The 24,243-nt window shown below is 39.8% G+C and overlaps 1 protein-coding gene across 5 annotated transcripts in view; it reads left to right on the top strand.

Annotated features, from left to right (window-relative positions):
• Positions 1 to 23,918, top strand: part of GNB4 (G protein subunit beta 4) — a 33,017-nt gene extending 9,099 nt beyond the window's left edge. For 4 of the 5 annotated variants that reach the window (XM_030493636.1, XM_030493637.1, XM_030493639.1 and 1 more), the window contains exons 2-10: positions 8,444 to 8,540; positions 12,953 to 12,991; positions 13,722 to 13,828; positions 14,814 to 14,877; positions 15,678 to 15,840; positions 16,038 to 16,104; positions 16,269 to 16,470; positions 17,704 to 17,920; positions 19,156 to 23,918. In XM_030493636.1, the coding sequence (XP_030349496.1) occupies positions 8,484 to 8,540; positions 12,953 to 12,991; positions 13,722 to 13,828; positions 14,814 to 14,877; positions 15,678 to 15,840; positions 16,038 to 16,104; positions 16,269 to 16,470; positions 17,704 to 17,920; positions 19,156 to 19,262 (1,023 nt within the window). In that variant the 5' untranslated portion in view covers positions 8,444 to 8,483 and the 3' untranslated portion in view covers positions 19,263 to 23,918. Of the gene's footprint in view, positions 1 to 8,443; positions 8,541 to 12,952; positions 12,992 to 13,721; positions 13,829 to 14,813; positions 14,878 to 15,677; positions 15,841 to 16,037; positions 16,105 to 16,268; positions 16,471 to 17,703; positions 17,921 to 19,155 lie in introns of those variants that run through there. The other variant, XM_030493640.1, reaches the window with a different exon arrangement.
• Positions 23,919 to 24,243: the final 325 nt, after the last annotated feature.

Here is a 24,243-nt window from a genome sequence, read left to right as displayed (position 1 = left end):
AGCTGGGTATTTGCAGAGAAAAACAACATAGTATGTAAGCTCACTCTGTGTGTCCACCTGTCTGTCCCCAAGCCAAAAATTGGACTGGAACCATCTCTGTCTTGTTTCTTAGGGTTATATCTTTTTTGCTTCAATTAAGCTTTCTTGTCGGTTCTCAGATGTTTTGAATTGCAAAATCGGTAATAATTTGTTCAGTGATGGAGTGTCCTGTGGTCGGTGATCCAGATTTCACTGGAGAATTGTCGTTATAGTCACTAAAGACAACACAATTTGAATTTCACATGAAGTTCTGTTTGCAGGGAGTGTGATAAAAATAAACCTGTGCTTGCATACCAAAATATTTTGACCTGGAAATGAACATAATGAATATAAGATGTGAGAATGTTACTTTTGGAAAAATCACTCTTTTGGACTGTGAAATATTCATGACTTTTTAAAATTCCTTGCTTCCTGTGCTTTTTTCAGCCTTGTGCTTGACACTGAATTTCTTTGGTTTTTCTTAGAATCTAGTGTGTGGGCAAAGAAGAGTAGGGGCTTTCTGTGCATGTTTTATGAATGTACTTGTCTGTGCTTTAGAAATAAACTCGGATATCTCCAAGCACCAGACACCCATCTAGTGAACTGTCAACTTACCGTATAAAGAAGAGTGAAAGTCTAAAGTCACTGATCATTTTTACTAGTAAACTTAATAGAATTCTTTCACTCTAATTTCAGAACAGTGATTTTCTTTGTCTGTTTTGTGATGGCTGTTAACAAGGTCAATATTTGTTGGTCTGTTTTGTCTTCCATGGAAACCATAATCAAACCAGTCATCAGACGCAGAGACACGTTGTGATCTGTTAAGACTGGTCGTGGTGCGGGTTTACTCTCTGGTTTGCAAGCTGTGCGTGCGCAGTGGCAGCAGCACTGATAAAGTGGCGTTGGTTCTAAACCCAGCAGCACTCCTGCAAGATGCCTCTGCTCACCTCTGTTATTGAAAAGCACTAAAGGTTGATACTTACAATACTGAAGTCTGAAGGTGAACAGAGATGTTTACATTCATCTGACTCAGATTACTTCTCTCAATAACTCCAAATAGCTATTGCAGTAAATACAAACATTTTTGTGTGACAGGCTTTATCTCAAAGTTGTATTAAAATCACAAGCTAAGTAGCTATGTGTGTATAAATGGCACATACTTCTTTATGATGTGTAGGGGTATGAGGTGTTTTGGCGGAGGAAGGGAGGAGCAATATTGTTGGCTTGAAACTGCTTCTGCCACACAGTTCGTGGGTGGGGTTGTATTCGTGATGTAACTGCATGGGGCATGTTGGCACACGAAGAGGCAAGACTCTCTTCATATCCCACTGATCTGTTGTTTGCTTGTGGATCTCTTTTGCGGCCTCTCCTTTCCAGCTGTACATGCAGCTTTGAGCACATACATTCATCGGTTCCTTAAAACTGGGGATGGTATCTGTTAGAGAAATGGGTGTTTAAGTAAGTTCTGCTAATATCCTTCCTCTCAAGGGGCGTTGGTTGATTATTTCCTGTTTTTGTACCAAAGCTATAATGGAGACATATCACTTTAAAACACTTCCAAAATGTGCAGAAGTGCAACAATAGCGCTGACCTCAGCGAGCAAGGTCACACCCAGGCTGCTTCCTGTTTTCTTCTTGGGGAGACCAGAGGACCTGAATGTGGGAGAACCCTTCTATGTATGTGCCCCGGGGGCTCAGAAATCAGAGTGACAATTAAATCCCTCTTACAAAATGAAAATTTAAAAATCTTAAGGAAAAGATGTAGTTAGGATTTCCAGTCTTATTTTTAAAATTATAATAATTTTCTTAAAAATTTACTGTTATTCTCTTTCTTTACTGAAATGTCTAAGATGTTCTGCAACTAGTACAGCCCTCAAAAGTATATGTAGAGATACAGCAGGGAAGGAGATGCACTGACAAGGTTTGAGAAGAGAGAAAGAAAGAGCAAGGTACACAATGGCACAATTACAGTCCTTATATACTGTTATTCCAACTTACGCCTCTCTGTTTTTATTTAAGTATTAGTTAGCCAATATAAAAGCTCCTTGCTTTGTTGTCTTTGTTTATTGATACAGTACAGCTACAAATCAGAACAAAGAATTCTAGGGAAAATGAATAGCTTGTAAGGTCTCTGAGAAGGGGAGGAGAGACAACTTAGGGCCAAGGTACAGGGGAAGAAAAAGGCATTAAATGTTTAATTTTCTTCAGTGGAGAGCTGCGTGTGTGTGTGGTCTTCAAACAGGTCTACTATAGTAAATATATTACGTAAAATTCCAACTGAAATACTGTTTATATATGAAGGTATGTAACTCCAGCATAGCATTAGTGCATTTATTTCAAATGGCTGTTGTGCAGGCACAGATTTCACTTTATGCGAGGCTTTGTCCACTGTGTCAGAGTATGTAGATTTTGAACTATTCTTGAATATGTCAAATCCATTCCCTTCAGGCTATAAGATATAAAACCTCTCTCAGGTTTTTCTTCTCTATTCATGGCTTTGAGAAGACATAAACAAGCGGGCAGTTGTTGAAGTCTTGCTTAGTGTCAGTAAATAAGGAAAAATGTTTATCAAAATTTTCTTTGGCACATCCTGAATATATAAAGTATTTGGTTTGTGTATGCTGCTGGAGGTCAGCTTCAGAGCCTGGACCCCATTGTCCACCACTGTTGAGACAGCAAAGCCTGTGTACGCTGTCAGCAGTTACACAGGACAAGCAGGTAACTTTACACAGACAGCTTCAGCATATAAAGGTTTTGTGGATTGAAGCCTGAGTGTGAGTTACCAATATAGCCCCCTTGAGAGATATCTGGAGTATGTCTTGGTGTCTTTTTCGTGTAATTAGTGAAGCCTTATAGTTCCTTATGTTTACCCACCTGTGTGATCACTAGCAGGAGTGAAACCCTATGTGAAACCACCTCTTGCTTTCTGCTGCTATGTGTTGATCACTTGAGAGATCTTACTGTGTATGAGTCAAAAAACTGAGGTTGATATGTATAGGTAAGCACTTATTTCAATTCTAAAGGACTGATTTTTTTGATACAAAATTAAATTCTTGCCTAAATAATTCTTAATCCATAGCTCTGAAGAATTCAGTCAGGCAGACTATGATTTCTGCAGTCCCTTTAATCTCTATATATTTGGCACAAAAATAGCAATGCTTTGTTGTGGGGAGGGGCATATTTACCCTTCTCTAGTCATTGGTTTTGTTTTTTTCCTGTTGCCTATATGGTGATTTTACATGGGAATAAGCTAGGCTTGCTGAGGCAAGTGAAAATGCCCCCTTTTTTTTTTTTCCTGTAAAGAAACCAAATTACTTAGCATCTTAGTTTGTAAACTGTAATCTTCTCTGAGACAGAAATAGCTCTGCTTTGCAGAACTAAAGGTTCCCATCTCCACAGGCCTGACTATTCTGCTTTGAGTAATCTGCTAATATCAGACCATTTCCTGGCTTTCCAGAGCTCTGTTGGCTCTTGGTCCCTGCACCAGCTTTCTGCTCAGTGCTGTGGGGTCAGCAGGTCCCTGCCCGATCAACTCCTGCATCACAGTTTATGTAGGCACTGCGTCCTGCTCTGCTGCCAGCCGGGGTGTCACAGAGGTCCTGGGCTCGGTGAATCTTCTTACAGTGTGTCCTCAAGTGCATTTGGAGTGATTTTTGGTTTTTTGCAGAGAAAAGTGTGTTATTCCAGCCACAATGTTGGAGTCGACAGGTTGCAGAGAAAGTGCTTTGGAGACAAGAACCTGTGGTAATTTGTCACTGCCTGCCTGCATAATGAAGAATTAAACTCTTAGCAAATTATGCTGCTACTGAATCAGTCATAGTGTAAGGGGTAATTTATCTGTGGAGCACTCAAGCCTGCCAGTGGCTTTCTTGACACTAGATAGCTGTGGAATCTGACTTAGTTAATTATTTTGCCTTGGGAGGCAAATTATTTTGGTATCGGTAAGTTCACTTGTACAGGTCCTCTGAGGAAAAAATTGCGCTGAGGTACAGTTCAACCTACAAATGACATTGCTTTTATGAGGGCAAAGACATGCTGCCTTGGTTACACAAGAGTTATTGCTCACAACGAGCTCCCATGTTGTTGCTTCTGATGGGAAGCATCTCGTGTCCTTGACCCCATTTCCTAATCACTTGGGTGTCCTGCAGTGGTACACCCTCTGGCTACCAGTGGTATTAAAAAGTTCTTCCCCTTCCTGTTGCTCATCCCCTCAAGGCCTCTTTGCCATAGCAGATGATGTTATTCATAGTACATCGTGCACATCATCAATTGCATTTGGAGAGAAGCATGTGGCGGCTTCATTACGGCTTCTACCTGTGAATGCCAAAAAGCAGGTACCACTAGTATTCTGCATCTAAGGTAACTCAGAATATTTTTTTCTCTGACTAAATGTTTATTAAAAATATTAATAAGTCAGGGAGATAGACGTTACATTTCCCTCAGTCTCCTCAGGTGGTAGGAGGAATCCTGGCTTCCTTTCTGCCCATAGAAGTGCAAGAGCTGATGGCCTTTCTGTGGTTTCAAGTTCATGTTCAGAATAAAGAATTTTCCAGGCTGTGGAGCAATGCTCCTTGCTGGCTGTAGTATTTGGTCTTCCTGGAGGGGAGAATAGACAGGTAAGTGTCCTTTGTAATGTAATACAGGTTGGAGGTGAATCCATTGAGGTTTTCAGTAAGTCATATGAGGAAAAATTTGCAATAGAGATCACCTCTGTTCTCTGCAATCCCCGTAAGCCCTGGAAAAGCAGTCCCAGCACTTAATCAGATAAGAAACAAGAGGTTTTTTATCTGATGACTGGTAGCATTGGGAAATAGCACACTTCAAGGTTGTGGTGATGACCTGCTTCCCTGCACTAAGGACAGATTTATAGGATGCAGCCCCTGCTTTGCCACTGCTGCCAGCTGTCTCACTTCTGTGTTCTTGTTCTGCTTCACTGGTCACCTCACTGATACACTCAACTAGAAACAGTATTACAGCAAGTGTCTACATCTTGACTGTGGCTTCCTCTCTTTAACCATATCACTGTAGCATTAGAAGCATTAAAACAGACACAGATATATCTGTGTATGCAAGTTCCAAGCAAGTGCTTATCTTCTTGGGTTGCTGTCATATGGCATCAGTAAGGTGTTCATATGGTAGTCTGACAGGAAGAGTTCAGAGATGCTGCTTGCAGAGTTACTGTGAATCAGGAAAAGCATCCATGAAAGCTTCCTCCCTACCCACTCAATTTCTGTGATTTCCTTTGGGTACCTCAAAATAGTGCTTAAAAAAATATAAAATCCCAAGTGGAAGCAGTTTGCTCATGGTTCTGCTAAATACTTAATGGTGGATGATCGTCTGAACACACAAGCAGTTGCACTGGGAGCTGCAGACAGCCAGTACAACAGAGAGCATTGGATAGACTTCAATTTAATAGTTAAACTGTGCACTTAGTTTGTTTACTGTAGTATCCCAGTGTTTATATATAGCTTACTAATATCTCAGAGTTTGCTGTTCAGCTGCTGTGTACTGGAAAGGAACTTTAATGATTTAAAGCTTGAATAATCCAGTTCTAAAATGAATCTAGATCTTGTAGAAATATGTACTGGCTTGGAGGCCATTATATTCATTGTGGTATAGCTTGACCTTGAACCACTGATATGTTTCTGCTGAGCAGTAATGCCAATGACCTTGCAAATTTAGAACATACTGATATTGCTAGGACTTTTCAACTGCAAAAAAGAATTCTTTCAAAGAAGTATGAAAGATCATTGTCCTTTAATTTGCTTTTAAATTTTGCTTAGGAATTGATTTTTAAGCTAAAGGTGGGTGGGTAGGAAGGCTTCTGGAGCTGGATTTCGTCCATGTAGGAGCTTGTACAGGTATAACACAATTTAAAGCTGATAAGCTTAACAGCTGTTTAGCTGCTGGTGCTGCTTGGTGCAGAAATGGTATTAATGATGAACAGTACTGCCATCAATGACAAAGCCATTAAGACTGACTTTACGATTGAAGTGCAGAATGGATATTGATGGTCTTTGAGTGCCAGTGCAATGATACAGCTAATTTTCTAATATGCTCCTATTTTTACCTAGGAATAAAAAAAAATGCCCTGACTTCAGCTACTTGTGACCAGCCACGCATGCTTCCAGCTGAATAGTGATGGAACTTTCTTTATGATCAATTACTCTCTGTGTTGATGTTACTATTTACAGAGCACTGAAGTGTGTGGCACATCACAGGGCAGAGACTGACTTCTCAGAAAATTAGAGATACATCAACTTCTGTGTTAGGAATCTTTATCTTTGTTAAAAATAGCAGGCAAGACTACTGAAATGTTGGCAGGCATCATGGCTGGCTTGCTTCAGACCTTTGAGTCCATTGTTTTGTCTGTGTTAACCTTTGTGTAGGTTCTAGAACGAAAAAGGGAAAACATGCTGGAAAGGGTAATTTGACGCTGTTGAAGCTGAAAGTGGGGCTATATTTTATAGAGGTATAGTATTCCAGTCAAATGTATTAAGATTTAAATTAAGCTTGATAGACTGTAAAGGCATGTGATTAGCATGCATGCTAAAGTGATATTTTTAATGCTTGTTTCTTTAAATCGGACATTAGTGTCAATGGCTTCTGTTTTATGCCTGATGTGCATTAGGCAGTATTAAATAGCCTGGGCCTCTGAAATAGGAAGATGATAGTAAATAAAGTAGTCTATCCTAGAGTATTTGCATACAAACTGTAATGTCTTTGTAGTTGAACAGAGCATAGGTTTGAGGAAGGGAAAGGTGTGAACTTCGTTTGCTTATATATAACTGAAAATACGATTTGGACCTTCTAAGTCACCACTGATTAGGATGTATTTTGATTTGGAGATGATCCAATTTGTGTATGTGCATTGATTGTGAAATGGACTTTGCAGTGATATCTGTGGAAAGTGTGGAGTTTCAGATTGAAAGAAAGAGTAGGTGGATAATTTGTGAAGACAGACTTTTCTTGAGCTAGACGTTTCATAGCTCTCAAACACTTGCGTAAGCTGTTTAGGCCAAGGTTAATCATCTTGTTAGTAAGTTACTTTGAACCAAAACTTTTCACTGTTTACATCTATGGAGTGTCGTGTTTTATAGATGGAAAAAACCTCTCCAGAGTCTGTCTTTTAGAGCATGTCACTACTGAACTACAGAGAATCAGGAGCCAGAGCAGACAAGGGGTTTCCCTAGAGGTGTGTGACTTGCCAGTCACACTGTGACGTTTCTTTCCTGTTTTTTGTCCATTTTTCAGTGGACTAAATTGGAGGGACACTAGCATATTGTGTCTTATGCTTAAATAAAAAGCTTAGAATAATGTTTTAAATCGGTGGTTCTCCTTGCTTCTTTTCCTTCCTTCTTCAATTTTCATTTTGTAAATAGTAGTCTGACTTTCTTCTTTTATGAGCTAGAGGTGTTTGGGGCATTTTAGATAGTGTCATGGGACCACCACTGCCACCTTTCTGGTGTGGTTTTTCTATCATGGAAAAAAACACAGACAAGTGCCTGGCGTGTTCGTGAGTCACGCTACTAGCTTATTTGATTTTCACTGCAGGGGTTTTGAAGTCTACATGTATGTGAATAGATTAAAAAGTTCCTGTAGTGGTGTTTGGCTGTACTGGTGTTCTGGAGATAAAGAGGAAAGCTTGAGCTGAAGAAACTGTTCAACACACTGAAAAAATCAAATGCAAAATCTGATTGAAAAAATTACTAACCTGAAAGTGGTCTTACTGTTTCTTGATCTTTTTATTAAGGTTGCTTTTAGTCCTTTTTCAGATGAGAATTGCTTTAGGCTGCTGTGGGCTATACCAGCATGAGGATGCTTTTAGGGATGGTTTGTTTTTCGCTATTCATTTTCACTGTGTGGGTGCCTTGAAATAAAAACATTATCGTGCCTTGCCTGAGGAAAATACGAGGGGGGGAGCAGAAAGCTGCTATTTCAGCTGTAGTCCAGGATTCAAAATTTTCATCTTTAATTAAAACAAACCGCTTGGATGTCATGCGCAAAGGTGCTTGTATCGTAGCACTGTTGAGCTCAAAGGTTATGAAAGGTTTAAGGCCACCACTACAGTCTTTGCTCTCTGTTGCCATCTTGGGGTAAAGACTGACAGAGGTTTCCGGGAGGGGGGTGAGAAGAGTGGCGCCACAAATGCATTCAGTAAAGTTTTTGAAGTACAGTGGGTGTTTCCGTTGACAGTTGCTTCTGTATTCGAACTGGACTTCATTTAATTCTGCTTTTCGTGGTAATTCAGGAATTGAAATAACTTAGGTCTTGCCAAGTTAGACTGTACACTAAAGGGAAGCCTTTCTAAAGGCAGAACAAGTATAAGTTCATGGGGGCTTGGGTTTGGTGTTTTTTTGTTGGTTTTTTTTTTTTTTTTAGGAGGAGAAAGTGATACTAAAACTTACTTTTCTTCCCTCTGGCAGGTTTTCTTCACCAGTGGAGCGTGAGAAGTAGAGGCTGAAGATGAGTGAGCTGGAACAGTTACGGCAGGAGGCAGAGCAGCTGCGAAATCAAATCAGAGTAAGAATTGCTAATTGCTTATTCTTCATGATAAAGTTCCTCCTTTAAAGGAATAAAATGTGAAGATCGCATCTATTACTCGCTTTTGTTAAAGTTGTACAGAGCTTGAAATATTTTAGGAATATTTGTTTAAAAATTGGAAAAGTAAGCCATTAGTCTGATGAAATGCACTCGTATGTCTTGAACAAAATGTTTTATTTGCTAGGAAGTTTGCTGTGTTTTGTTACTAGGGGTGTATGTGTCTGCAAATTCTTTATTTTGGATTTAAAAAAAACCCCAACCAAAACCAGAGCAGCAAACTGCCAGAACCCAGGCATGACTAAGGGTATTAGAAAAACTTGTTTCTGGCTAAAAGTGACCACTGTGCTGCCACACTTGATAAGCATGCAGGTCAAAGCATATGGAGTGTGAGAGAAAACCTTCAAGGGCTGGATGACATTTCTACAAGCCCTGTTTCTTTGCTTCCTGTTGAATTTATCTTTTGAAGATGTAGATACCCCCCATATGTGCACATTTTTTGTTGAAATTACTCATTAAAGATAAACCAAGTATAAGCTCTCATGCCTAAAGCCAGTTTACCAGAAATCTGTTGCAACACGCCTGCATATTTCTGTGATGCAGCTCTCTGTAGAGAGAAAAGTACACATTATAATAAGGATCTTCAAGGCCTGTTTATGCTTCATCAGGATATTCTTTTCCTAAACATGAAGCATTCATAAATGTGATTTATATGGGAATGCCATATTTGCAAACATTCCATCGGCTCAGGCTACAGGTTTCCTAGAATATGTTGCATGCACACTGAGTTTTTCAGCATGGCATCTGCTGGCAGCAGTTGTTTTTATGGTGGTTTGCTGCTTAGTGCAGTGGATGTCAGGCTGCTTGTTAGCATCAGCACACGGTAAACAACACTTTGTGTGGTAGTAATTGTGCTGGGGACAAATGTTGTTTTCCTGGCTGCTCACTCCGTATCATCCAAGGGGAGCTCTGTGTCCTGTTTTTGCTTAATACACTGATGGAAGACAAGCAGGGATCAGTGAGTGTTGTGGCACTGAGTACCCCTTCTAGCAGCTCTGTAGAATGCAAATACATTTTAGTTTAAAATATTTTTTCTAAAATTGAAGCTTTATTATGGCATTGCACAAAGATATACGTAATTTTTCAGTTCTTCCTCTGCCTGATGTATTAAGACTTTCTCATTATGTTATGTTGGGGTGAGCCAGTTAGCCTTAATTCAGTCTTAGTAATCAGTCAGTCTGGTTCTATGCAAAATTACGTTGTGTGAAGAAAGAGATACCAGGCAAGTAAGAGAGCTAGACTGTGTTGCAGGAATGTTTGGGTTTAAGTTTTAAATCATAAAAATCTGATTGTCTTTTTGTATAAGGACTCAATTTTGTGGCTTTGGATTGATTCAACATCTCCCTTGTACCTCTGTCACTAAAAGTTGTAACTGGATCTATACAGATGTAGCTGAGTAGCCATGGTTATTGCCATTGGAGTCTTTTGGCTCAGCACTGGCAATTAGTATTTACCTCTTTGGATCTGAGTGCAGGCTCCTGATGACTTAATATTCAAGAACTTTCTGACCAAATAATTTGGTTTCATATTTGTATAGGTGATTATTTATCTTGCTTATTGTGCTTATTTTTACACAGTTTTCTTTATAAATTGGTGTGTTATACGGGATGGGTAGCAGGCTAGATACAGGATCTAAAAAAAAAATAGGATTTTAATTGTCTAGAATATCGAGTGAGCTGGGAATTTTCAGGAATTGTTGTTGATGCATTCCTAAAAAGAGATGAGGTCAGCAACAGCACTTGATGTTTTACAGATAGCAATTTGCTATCGTAGCAGTTCGCAACTCTTGGATTTTGCCCGATATTTTCACTAACAATATAATAACAAAAAATCAGCTTTGTGCTTAAGAGTGAGGTCCAGATAAGATTGTACCTGCAGCTTCCTGAAGTAGAATAAACTCTGATGCATAGCTTTCAGTTTCCCAATATGTTTGCTATGTTTTAGGTGTGTTTAATGATTATGGTTTTAATTTGCAATATCTAGGTGATGCAGTACCTTTGCCTCCCCATGCAGTTATTACAGCTGTAGCTCTGTACACAGATACGCTATGCTGGAGGGATAAAGTAAGGCTGCATGAAGTTTTAGTGCAGGAAGTTTGAAATGTCAGTGAACAATGAACTGTTAGATAGCAGATGCTTTATGATCTCTGTTTCTGTGTGTAATAAAAAAATAAAATAAATATAAGCCATAATAAAATTCTGATGTAATGCATGTCCTCACTTTGAGAATTGAAATTCAGGATATGATTTCTGGAGGTGTTGTATACTTGGTACAGTGTCATTTGAAATTGAATGACATTTTGAACAAATAAAACCACTGTATTTTAAAAACACATATAGGGTTTGGTTTTGGAAAAAATGAAATCCTAAGTATGTGTGCTGGGAAATCGTGGGAGCTGCATAATCCGCATAGAGTGCATAGATTTTTCTCACAAATTCTACATTGTCTACTGTACAAACTGAGAAAAATCTACAATTGTGTAGAGAAAGGTGTTCATGTTACAACATTAATGTGTCTGTGCTCCTGGCAGGGGTTGGAACTAGACGATCTTTAAGGTCCCTTCCAACCCAAACCATTCTGTGATGTTAATGATTCTGTTATGATGATTCATATGTAGAAATGACAGTTAAAATGAGAGAATTAAAATAGCCTGCTGAAACTTTGCTTTTCCTGAAGCTTTGCCAGTCGCATGGCAAGTTATTAGACAGCCTCAAGTATAGGTGTTGGTGATAGCTCTTTCTTTAGAAAACTTGCTTTGTTTTGTTCAGTCTGCATTCAGAGTTCATTTTATGTCAAACGCCTTCAAGTATTTCAGCTAAACTAAACAAAGTTGTTTAAAACACAGTGTGTTTCTTCCTGTGGATGAAATAAGTCCTGAGCACTAGGGGATTTGCTGCTTTGGTATTTTAAACCCCTCCTGATTCCAGACGTCAACATTTTATAAATATTTCTACAGTTCAGACATCTTAAAAATAAGTCGAGATGACTTAAGCCACTGTCAGGCTTGTGTTCTGGGAGGAAAGCTATAAAGGGTGCTCAAAATAAACATGCACTAAAATTTGTTAAAGTTGCAGTGTCAAGTAACTCTCAAGCAGGAGCTTGAAAAACTTTAAGATCCCAGTCTCAAAGTGTTGGTGCAGTTCCAAACTGTGTTGAGTAAATGTTTCCGTTCTTCCTCTCAAAGAGGGCATTGCCGTCAGTGCGCAGATTGAATGCTTTCCTGGGATGGGGGACGCTCAGATTAGTGGCGAAGGTGGCCATCCATCCGTCATTTGTGGGGGGCCTGCTTCGCTGCTTACAGCAGTTGGAAGGTATTTGGGGGAATTACGGGGAGTTAGAGAGGGTCTTATGGCTGATCCTTCAAGACTGCTGTTGATAGTTTTATCTTTAACTTGTGCTATAGAGTTCCTGTCTTAATTTTAAGCCAGTTATTTTAAACCATGCTTCTCAGAAGTGGTTGCTGACTGTGTGCCTATTTATTTGTTTTTCTGGAGCCTGAGTTGCCAGGGTGTGCTGTACTCACAATTGCAACTGAAAACAGGTTTTGCAAAATCAGGGTGTTGCCTTTGTCAGGTGTCTAATCTGTTACTGTGATTGTACAAACAAAAGTGAAGTCTGTTTTCTAGGTAAGATCGAGTAATATGCAGAAGTATGTCATATGCCCATAGAGTCTGAAATAATGAAAAAAAGACAGGAGCATCTGCATGGAGACCTGAGCACCATCCATTCCATGAAATGAATGAGGGTGTTAGTTAACTGGCTTTTATCTTGGTTTTGTGTGAAGTGCATCAGCAGCTTAAGCTTCGGTTAAGCCTGTTGTCGGTCCTGCTCTCCAGGTCTTGCCTGTTAATTTTCATCCTGCCTCTGTAACCAGCATCATCACAGCTGTGCTCATAGGGGGGTTAATACAAGAGTCTCCTGTAGCACAAAGCTTGCTAATCATGTCTAATATGTGGTTGCTTTTTCAGGTGGGTCAGTTTTCCCCTGGGTGCTCAGCACGCCCTGAGCAAGCACATCCACAGCAGGGAAGAGGGTGGGTGCTGGGACTTCAGGATGGGCCCAGATGCCTTTGAATCACATACTCTGTAGAAGGGGACTCAAAAGAAGGGCATGGCCCTCCTTAAGTCCCTTTTCCTTTGCTTCCACCAGCTTAGATTCCTTGGACAATAAAACATTAGGGTGACAAAAAGGCATATTGGCATGTAAGTTGTTGTTGGCTTGAGGCATTTTGAGTGTAGTGAAGTCTAGCTTAAGAGTTATGTTTTCTTTAGACACTTTCAGTTGTTGCTCAGTGTTGCCTTTTAGATTGAAATTGTCCCATTCTTTTGTTTCAGGATGCAAGAAAAGCATGTAGCGACACAACTCTTGCTCAGGTATGTTCTTGATTCTGTGCATAGGCTGTTACTTGATACATAAATAAAAATCCATACAATTTATGACCGTAACATGCTCATGCTTAGTAACTGACAGAATAAAGTGAAATAAGCCTTTGGAAATGTCCTGTGTATTTTTACAGTTACTGAAAAACTACAAAACAACCTCACCAAAAAAACTCCAAAACAAGTAAATCAGCAAAAAGCCCCAACCAGTCAAAAACCACGACCATCATAATGGGTCCCGCTTCCAGTTTACCTTTTAAATAGAGTGTGTTTATTGTGTTTAGTATATTTAGAAAGACTTAAATAAATGTCTTCCACCTCTGTTTCGGAAACAAAAGTATTTTGCATTTAAAGTTCTGCCATGCTTTGAAAAGTAGCAATGCAGTAAATATTGGAGGATTTTCTTCCATTGGTTTTAATTTAAAACTTTCAGATTCGATAATATGAAATAGTTTCAGTATTACTTGGCAGTATTTTTTTAAAACTTTCTGAAGTTTTAGGTACACCCACTGTGAAATATGTTGGTCTGTATTCTATAACATTTGTTTTCCTCAGCATTGCATGGACCTAACTAATCCTGGGCTGTACACTAGTATCCTTTATGTTTTGTTTTATGTTGCATGCCAAGATAGATTATTTTCTATCAGAGTTCAAATGTATGTTGTTATCTTGTATATTAAAAATAGTTCTAAGTATCTCAAGGGTTGGTTTTATTTATTTTTAGATCACAACAAGTCTGGACTCAGTGGGTCGAATTCAAATGCGAACAAGGCGCACGCTTAGAGGTCACTTAGCCAAAATCTATGCTATGCACTGGGGATCGGACTCAAGGTTTGTACAAGTGACCCTTAAACCTGCAGCTTAAGGGCTAGAAATCAGAATGTCAGCTTCAGAATTAATACCAGGTTTTGGGAGCCATGTGCTGTGGTGTTGGTGCCCTTGCAGGGGGTCACAGACCACAGCTGTAGTGGGTTTTTGTCTTTAGTTATAGTTCACCTTTTTGTAGCCAGTGAGGATTGCATAGTGGTAACAGAGAAGCCTTGATTGAAAAGAGAGGTACTTTGTGTATTCTTGGCACAGACATTTTGCCTTTTCCTTCTTTCAGTTTTAACTATGTTCTTTGAGTTTACTTAAGCAGAGGAGGGTATGTGGTGAGGCATGTTTTTGGAATGATGGATATTGTATTTTCCAGAATGTTGAATAATCCTGTAATTTCTGTGATAACGGAAATTTTAAAACTTTACAAATTTTATTTCATTGAAAAAGCTCCTTTTGCACACAGTGGGAAAAGTTACTTAGCTTCTAGCAAGGGATTTTATTGTGCTGCCTTTACAGCAACTGATGGTCAGTTGTTAACTGATGGTCTGTGCCTCATGTCCAATTCTCTGTCTTGTAGTCCAGAAAGAAATGCATCCAGAAAGAAATACATCTAGAAGCTTCTCTGAAAACAAGATTTATTTTCCCCAAAATTTCTTGTTTGTTTTTGTGTAGCTGTGTAGTTAAAATATTAGTATCTGAAAAATAAAACCAGCTGCGAGAGAGTTCGTAAAATGTGTTTTCAGTAAGTTTGGTTTTGTCCATTGTTAATTATGAGTCCCTGTAGACATGTGATTCTTTGGTCAGGTAGTGTGTAGACCTTTGCAGATTTTTTCCAACATCATCTCCTCACTCTCCAACCCCGAAAGAAAAGCAGAGGGTAATAAAGAAATGGTGACATTTCTGAATCACTTGGTAATCGTGCGTGATGTATGGTCTGTTTTGAGATTTTGGGGGAGTTTGTTTTATATTAACATAATTTATTTTATTTTATTTTTAGGCTACTAGTCAGTGCTTCTCAAGATGGAAAATTAATTATTTGGGATAGTTATACAACAAATAAGGTAGAGTTATATCAGTAATTCATGGACAATGTGTGTGATTGAGGGGGCTTGTGTCTGTTTTCTTCTATGGTTGCAAGGCAAAAATGAAAAGAGGCAGTCTTTTTCTAATTCAGACATAATCTTCCTTTTCCTTTCATAACTAGCTGGTTACTAGTGATGTGGTGTAGGTTGTGTCTTGGAAGCAATAGTTGTAGGTAACACGTCACATTTTCACTCTAACTTGCTAGTGCGGTAGCTTGTTGCTCTCTGCCTGTGTGGTGTTGCTTCTGAAACTTGTTTGGTTTTAAATTGTAGAAATGCACAACCTCAGAATTTATAAGAGGGCTTTTGAGGGCAGAGAAAGGAGGAAAAAAAACCCCAAAAGAACAACCTGTTAAATGGAAAGGCTTAGGTGGAGTGTGGAGTGGTGACCTGCTTCTGTAAACTGTCTGTGCTCCGTGGGTACAACCATCCCATTTTATAACCTATAGTTCTGTAGAAGAATTGGACAAAGAAATTGAAGTAGAATAAACAAATGTTGTAAATGTTTACATTTAGAATAGCTTTGCTATTAAATAATGTTGTACTGAAGTTCTGTACATCTACTCTGGAGCCTACTGGCATTTTTCATCCTAGTATGTATGTTTGTTTAAATACGAAATGAGTTGTAATATGGTGTAAAATCAAAATACTGAAACTTATGATACACAATCTACTTTGTGTGTTTAATCTGCCATAATTCACTAACTGATATGAATGACCTCAGTGAAAAATGAAAGCTGACATGTGACGTGGCATTCATGAGCTCTGTCTTTCTGAAGATGCACGCCATTCCTTTGAGATCCTCCTGGGTGATGACTTGCGCGTACGCACCGTCTGGAAACTATGTTGCGTGTGGTGGATTGGACAACATTTGTTCCATATACAACTTAAAAACCAGAGAGGGCAATGTGAGAGTGAGCCGAGAGCTGCCAGGGCATACAGGTCAGCCGTATTCCTGCTTCAACTTTGGTTTTTTATTGTACCGAATGAAACAATCTCACTTTGAAGTGCATTGTGAACTGTGAAATAGTTTTGTTGGTTAGAGACTAGCTGTGGGAGAACTTTGATCACTGCTCTTGGATTTTAAATTTCAGTTATTACTCCTGGGTCTGAAACTAACATAAAGGCTTTGTTTTTAGGTTACTTGTCCTGTTGTCGCTTTCTGGATGACAACCAAATTGTCACTAGCTCAGGAGACACCACTTGGTGAGTTTTTGAGCTCTGTTGCCCCCTTTTTCCTCTATTTTCCCCCCTTTGTTTTTTTTCTTCTCCCCCTCGCCCATCCTCTCCAATGCCTTAGTTTGTATTTACAACATTAACACAATGTATGTGGTTTATCTGAGAGTTTTACGTTGTCACTTTATCTGCAGCGCTTTGTGGGATATTGAAACTGGTCAACAGACCACCACGTTCACTGGGCATACTGGCGATGTGATGAGTCTCTCCCTAAGTCCAGATATGAGGACTTTTGTTTCGGGTGCCTGTGATGCCTCCTCGAAGCTTTGGGATATTCGAGATGGAATGTGCAGACAGTCATTCACAGGGCATGTGTCGGATATTAATGCAGTTTGTGTAAGTGATCATTTGTATTTCCACATGGGAAGAAAGGGGGAGGATAAAAGCTGTAGTTGCATGAATTCAGCTTATCGTCTACTGGGTTACCTTGATTTAAAATCAATTACTTTGTTAGGGTGAGGTCTAAAATTGTATGTAATGAAAAAGGTTGTCTAATAACTTATGATCTAGTTTATAAATGAATTATTACTGTTATCTGTGATGCGTTGAAGTGTTCTTGGAATACTTTCGGCTGTTTTTCTTCAGTAACTGAGACCTTTTATTAAGAAGCAAAGAATGGAGGAGTGAAACTTCTTTGCAGTGTGGTGATGTGTTAAAAACTGAAAATTATAGGTAAATGCAATACACTGACAGGGAGCAAAATAGCCAAACATCCTCATCTTAAAGTTCTGTGTTGAACAAAAGTGTACTTGATGTTTTTTGTTGAAAAGAGCTTTCAGCAAAATACTCTAGAAGGCGAAGTTTAAATCAGTACTTATATGTTGAATATTCATCCCTGGAATCATTTTGTAATATTTATAAACTGGATTATATTTGCTCTCTGTCATAGTAACACTATGTTCTGATCTGCAAGATACAAGCTCTGATAAATAGGGAGTGAAATCTAAGGCTAAGCTGCATCTGGTTTTGATAAACATGAGACATTATAAAGGCTGAGAAAATACCAAAAGCATGACCAGTAGAAAAATGCAGTTCCTATACTTAGACCTGAATCCTGAGATGTGTTGAGCTCTCTTCATTCCCATTTCAATCAATATGGCTGTTGTAAGAATGACTCTGATCTGGAGTAGGTTTTTCGGAAATTGAATTGCTTGCGGTCTAATCTCCTGGCTGAACGAATCAGGCTGACCAGCTCGAGATGGAACATTGTGTTACCATTTCACCCAGGTCTTCCTGGCCCACAGCCAGGATCCGCATAACTGCCTTGTGCTTCGTTTTGTAGGAGTTAGTTGCATCTCCTTTGATTCTTGTTAATACCACTTGCAGGAACCGTCTGGGTAAAACTCCAGTCATTCAGGTGTCACCAGTACTGTTCCACAAGTGTTCCGTTGTGTAGCTGGTATATGCATTTTTTTAACATGCAGATTGGTTTTGGGTTTGTTTTTTAAATAAATGATTCTGCCTTTACCTTGTCGCCCTGGCAAAACAATCTTGTGATGCTTTCGAAATAATGCATGGGCAGTGTATCTTCCTGGTGTCAAACTCCTATCTCTTAATTAAAACTTCCAGTTTTTCCCTAATGGACATGCATTTGCCACTGGATCTGATGATGCCACTTGCCGACTCTTTGACCTACGTGCTGATCAGGAATTAATGCTGTACTCCCATGACAACATCATCTGCGGGATCACTTCTGTAGCCTTCTCGAAAAGCGGCCGCCTCTTGCTAGCAGGTTATGATGACTTCAACTGCAACGTGTGGGATACTCTGAAAGGGGAGAGAGCAGGTGAGGACACGTAACTGCAATGAGCTGAATTTTCCATTTCCTTAGCAGAAGATGGATATTCAGAATCTATGCAAAAACACTGAACCAGCTCGTTGCCAGTGCTGTTGCTGATGTTACTGAATCTGCTTGCTTCCTTTAAACACTATCTTCTTCTGGAATGGCATCCTTTTATTTTATTGCATTTGGTTATATCTTCCAGTTGTTATACTGCACATTATAGTTTCATCTGTATGATGTGTGGAGTAAATGCTTCAGTCAGTTTAATACTCCTGTTCTTGGGTATTGGCTATTATATCTGTGTGCTGGAAGATACCAACTCTTGAGGCTAAGGAACAGCCTCCAAAATTATGTCTACAGGAAATTTATTTGACTCAAGTGTATGAAATGAAGTAATACAAAATTATACATTTGCAGGACATAAATTGGATTATAGTAAATTACACTAGTCCTTTTGCTCTGGGGACCATAATTTCCTGCTGTTGGGAGAAGAGGGGAAGTGAACATTTTGAGTTAGTCACTTCTGTCAGGATAGGTAGCATGTCCATAGCATAGATACATCTTTCTCAGTTTGTACAGTAATTCAACTGATGGGGCCTGGTTCAGCTCTGAACCTTGATTTTGCTGCTCGGACTGAAAATCTGTCCGTTCCTTAAGGGACATGGACAGGCTGAGTTTTAATAGACCTGGATGTGGTACTTTGGGAGAGCAGGCAAGTGCAAACAGAAGGAAAGCAAAAAGAAAGCGGGAGGAGGCAGGGTACAGTGCTGACTTTCCCATAGCCTGACACAAATACATGGGGGATTTTTGATCCTTAAGGTTTGCAAACATGAGAAACTCAAGGTAGTTCCTGTATCCAGGGCGTTGTCAGGAGATAACCACATTTGTTTTCAGAAGTACTTGATGGCTGAAGTTGTGGACGGCGTTGTTGAAAGCAAGGGAAAAAGAGTAGAGAGACTGAATAGGGATGAGGAGGTCTTTGGGGCAGAAAGGAGAAGTGAGGGCAAGAAAAATGGAGGCAATATTGTGTTTATATGTTTTTTAAAAACCTCATTGTTGGGTTTCTTGATATGGCTGTTGTGATGTACAGAGTTCTTCAGGGGAAAGAGAAGAAGGATGATTAGAACTTGCAGTACATCTTTTTTAGCAAATTTGAAGACTTCTCTGGGCGAGCAGAGGAACAGCTGAAGTCCTTGACATTCTGTGAATATTAACTTCTATTGCTTCTTCTTTTCCAGGTGTCCTTGCTGGCCATGACAACCGTGTGAGCTGTTTAGGTGTTACTGATGACGGCATGGCTGTAGCTACAGGGTCTTGGGACAGTTTTCTCAGAATCTGGAATTAACCGGGAGCCAAACATGTACATTCTCCATTTGAGATCTGGAGAAATCAATGCTGCAGCCTATAGCTGTGAAATAACATTTCTACCTTGTATTTGCAGGTGAAGTTTTTCTATTCACTGATTATTACACAAAAAGGCTTTCTGTAAACTAGAAAAAAAATCAAGTGAAGAAATAGGGGAGGGGGGAAGAAATCACTGACTTTTTAAAAGGGGCCAGCACACATAATCATGGTGACCGACAAACTAAGAGCCAGTCTTTTCGTTTTTGGTGGTTTGGTTAGATTGTCCTTGAAGGGTTTTTGCTTGTGCTCAGTCTGCTAATCCTGTACTTTTTTTTTGTACATAACAGAATATACACGTTATAGCGGCCAATCATGTAACATTTGTCTGTATGTAAAGAAATACGTTCGCATTTTTTAAGGAACTGCATTTATAGCTTTGCTTTTAACCCGAGATGTCACTTCCGAGTTTTGTAGTGGATGAACTAGATTGCTGTTTTAAATGTTTTTGTGAATTTACTGTAGATAAAGTGAAGCCAATGGTATGTGTGTGTTTTTATAATGGAAGGCATTTGAACTTTTGTTTTTTAAAGGCCCTGGAGACTCCCAGTTAATACCTGCCGCCTTACACACTCACTTCTTGACCTGCTTGCCTATTTTTAATCCTGGGGGTTCCTTCTTCAAGCCAGTGGTTCCTGGTTCATCCATTGGCAATCATGGCCTCCAAACACCAAGGAGTTAACGCCAGGCAGACTTGCAACAACAGCAAAAATAATCATAAAATAATTTTTAAAAAATCAGAAGTATTAGAGCTTCCTTACCGCAGCTGTTCGCGGCAGCTCTCGGGTAGGGAAGCCCAGTGCCCGCCAGCGCTGTAATTAAGTGACCGAGTGCTTTTCCTTCCGAGAGTTCAGCTCTAACTAAATGCAGTTTTGACCATCCCAAACTCCGGCTGACCTGCACTCCCAGGCTTATTGGGCATGCTGCTCAGTGCAGGGAGCTGTGTATTTGCAACGCGTGCTCAATTACCACAATCAATCAGCTGAGAAATTCAGGAGGACTTTGCTTAAATTCTTACTGCAGATTTAAATGTGCAGTTAATCGCCTGTAATCCCCCTCCAAATTAGGGGCTTGCCAAAGCATACCACAACCAAAAGCGCTTGTCAATTACGTGCAGTGTGAATTCTAAAAGGAATTGTGTAACTTACAACAAACCAAATAACCTTACTTACCTGTGTGACCCTTTCAAACTTCACCCTGTCAACTTTGTGACTTGCTGCTTCTCCTGTGGTCACAGAGCTCTGTGCTGTGGGGGCTTATTAGATGCTAATTGTTCTGCAGCTCTGACACTGTAAATAGCCATTTCCTCTCCCGTTCCGAATTTTATTCTGATTTTGATGTCAGTTGCTTATAATGATAGGTTCTGATCAAGTACAGTTGAGTGTAGCTGTAGGAAAATCAAGGGACTGATGCGCATTTGAAGTGACCTGGGAAGATCATTTAACTTCTTGGTGCCTGGCAGCACTCCTGCGCTTGCAGTGGATGTTCTCTTGGGAACCTGGCGTTTTTGGAAAAGGGAATTAAGTCCTATTGGCTTCTCACAAGTGGCTTTTTTTAAGATAATGCAAATTTTAAATCATCAGGTTGGAAGATAATGTTGATGTGCCCTCATCTGAAGCTATGGGGAGCCTGGGTATCTTGGGGTCAGGTAGGAAATGAAAGGGCCTGGTATCTTGTGATACACCACAGCAGATTTGTGGCTGAGATGACTCCTTGTCAAGTTTCTGCCATTTTTAAATCCTAAATTTCAGTACTTCCAGACTGTGCCTGTAAACTTGCCATGTCTGTAATGGTGAAGGTGCCAAGAAATGTACCAGTCAATCACAGTAAATTCACCTTTAGAAAAAGGTGCGCCTTGTGCTGGAGAAGTAAACATTTACTGACAGCAGACTGCGGTGTAGGACCAAAATCACACTGTATTGTATGTCACAGGGATGCCTCAGCATTTTGCTTTATGATGTCTGCATTAACAGAACTATTATGGAATTCCTTTCACTCTCCGAAGCGAGCAGCTCTTTGGGATCTTGCAGACATCGTTTATTTTCTCAGTGGTGCACTTGGTTGTTTTTTTTAACTCACAGCTGCCTTGAGCGAATCATTCTGGAAATTTGTTACTAAGGAATCTTAAGAAAATATTCTTTTTCTAAAAAATCATTTTCCATAGAAGTGTTTTGAACCAATTTCCTAGTCAACACCTTTGAGAAGACAGGTGCCATTTTTACATTATTCTGGTATTAAGAACTAGTTTCTACTTGCGAAACTCCAAAACAATTTTACAGATGTATATAACTTTCCTTAGCAGTTCAGGTAGACTGTAACGTGTGGTCGTGGCTCTCGCGCAGGGATTACCACAAATAATTTCACTGTCATTGTTTGATGGGCAACTGTCTGTTGGATTCAGCTGCTTTTAAAATAAGGAATGCCAACTACGTGCTAATGAGGTTTCCAAAAGCGTGATGCAGATATCTGCCGGCTTTTGCTATCCAGTTAACCAGTGTCTGTAGTGTCGCAGGTCCCGAGGTGGCTCCTTCTGTGCTGGTGCACAAGGAAACCTGGAAGGAGCCCACACACAATGGGGGGAAAAAGGGTGTCTGATGCTTCTGGGGAGCTCATAGGAAGCTGGTGGTAGATCCCGCCAAGGTGGCGTGTGCTGTTGAGTTACTGTCCTGGATATAGCTTAGAGTTTGGTTTTTTTCTTCAAAGCCTACAGATTCAGTGTAAGGCATTGCTATTACATGAGGCCAAATAATGAACTTGCACAGGCTGGGGTATTTCCTTCTTTCTGCTGTGATCAGTGGCTTTTCTAGATTGATGCCTTTACTAAAATGGATGGGATTTTAATGGTAGAAGCTCAGACTCCTCCTAACATGAGGAAGGTAATAAAATGACCCTTCCTCAGTTTTACTTCAAAGGTTTCACTCCCAGTTTTGAATCTCAAAGAAAAGGGAGCGTGCCTTTAGTTTAATGGAGACTCAAGTATATGTCTTGTGTGATTTCTGTCTGTGCGCCACAACCTTCTTACACCGGGGGTTTTGCAGCACTAGTGGGTTCATCGGAACCTGTCTTTAATGGTTTGTTGCCAAACTACATCATTACCTGAATTTCACACAACTTGTGTAATTACAGAAATGGAGGAACTAAGACCACTGTGCCAGAACGGTGGCCAGGTAACTCATTCCCAGCCTCTTGTCTGCGGCTTGGAAAGTGGAGCTATGTGCTTCGGGCAACAAGATGTATTTTATTCAGGTACAGATTTGTCAGCATTTTCTAGTGTTGATGTAACTTTGCAATAGCAAATACTCATCAGGCAAGCACCGAACCCAGGCTTGTTCCCGTGTAGACTTGGACACACATCTGTTGCTAGAGATACTGGTTGAGATTCTGGAAACCACAAGAAGCTTCTCCGTGGCATTGTGCTGATGTATACTTGCTTCCTCCAGTACCGTGGGCCTGTTTCCATCTGTCTCCAGACCTTTTTTCTTCCAAACATTGCTATCCTCTGCCTTGCTAAATTGCAGATACATCACAGTATCTGGCAGAACTGATAGTTCAGGGTATTGACAACAATACAATCCATTTCAAACAGAACTCGGATTAAATGGGCTTTTCCCCCGCCGCAGGAGAGGGCCTGACCTTGACTTGGCAAAGCTGAACTGCTGTAACAGCTGGTCCTAGTGTGCTTACTGTAATGCATGGGTTGGAACTAGTTACTCTTTAATTCAGTTCGTGTAACCGCTTGTCCCACAATGAAGTTCACATTACTTTAAGGTGGAATGAAACCATTGTGAAAACATTCCAAGAGTGCTTAGTCTTTCCTCTTTGAGGACACTGTCACCTCCACTAGGTTTAGTGCTGTGCTTTAAGATGTTGGTGAGAGTATTGGCTAATTAAACTAGTTGGTATAAATGGTCGTGTAGCAGAATGACTGATTTTTGAGATAGCATTTCCTGTACAAGTACTTAAGCATGGGTTGATGGTGCACTTTGTATACCGTAATCTGGCATGCATGCTGGTAAAACTACTTCCTACACTTCGGAGGCACCACAAGCCTTTTTATCCAATTGCTGGTTATGTAAAATACATGCAGAATGTTAATGCAGTGTTGTTATGGTAAATGTGTGAACAGTGTTACTAATTGATATAATAACTGATAACAGATTACATGTGCCTGACATTCTTATACCACACAGTATGTTTAGGTTTTAACTAATATGGACTTCGGTGGAATAGTCTTAGGTATTTCAAGCCTTTGTTTTACTTACACAATGGTGCTCTATTTGTGTTTTTTTCTCCTTTTTTATTTTAAAAAACAAAAAGCATCTGAACACTTGTAGTACATATTACATCCAAAGGAGTCCAAAAAAAGTGCTTCTAAACATGCTTGGGTTTAATTTGCCTTTAGTTTCCAGCATTTCTCATCAGCTTGGTTTCTGTTTTGTTTTGTTCCATTTTTTAACTTGTTGCTGACTACTTTGGAAAACTTCAGTAATGTTACCAATTATGAAGTGATTCTGCACTGCCTTTGGATTATGTATTCAGAAACAGTCTTAAAGCTTTTATTTAAGCTATTAAAAAAACCAGGGACTTGTGCCATTTGTTCTTTAACAGTGCTGTTGTAAAAAGACTTCCCTGTGAAAAAAAAAAAAATCACTTGCTATGAACTCTGTTTATAGCTTCTTTTTTTTTCCACGATGGATCTTTTTCTTTGTATTTGTACAGTGGCTCAGTGAAAGATGTTGCCATGAGTTGATATTGTAACCAATAAACAAGTGCTTTTAACCAGACTCTGTCACCTGTGACTGTTTTATTACAGCATCCACCTTCTTCCTGTTGACACTGCACACGGACAGAGCAGCCGCACACCTGCCATGACTAACTCTTGCTCCTGGTTACCTGGGCGCAGTGAGCTGAGCTGCTGCCTGTGC

The sequence above is a fragment of the Strigops habroptila genome, chromosome 8 (assembly GCF_004027225.2).
Source record: "Strigops habroptila isolate Jane chromosome 8, bStrHab1.2.pri, whole genome shotgun sequence".
Taxonomy (NCBI): Eukaryota; Metazoa; Chordata; class Aves; order Psittaciformes; family Psittacidae; genus Strigops; species Strigops habroptila.
This window is presented reverse-complemented; position numbering and strand designations above follow the sequence as displayed.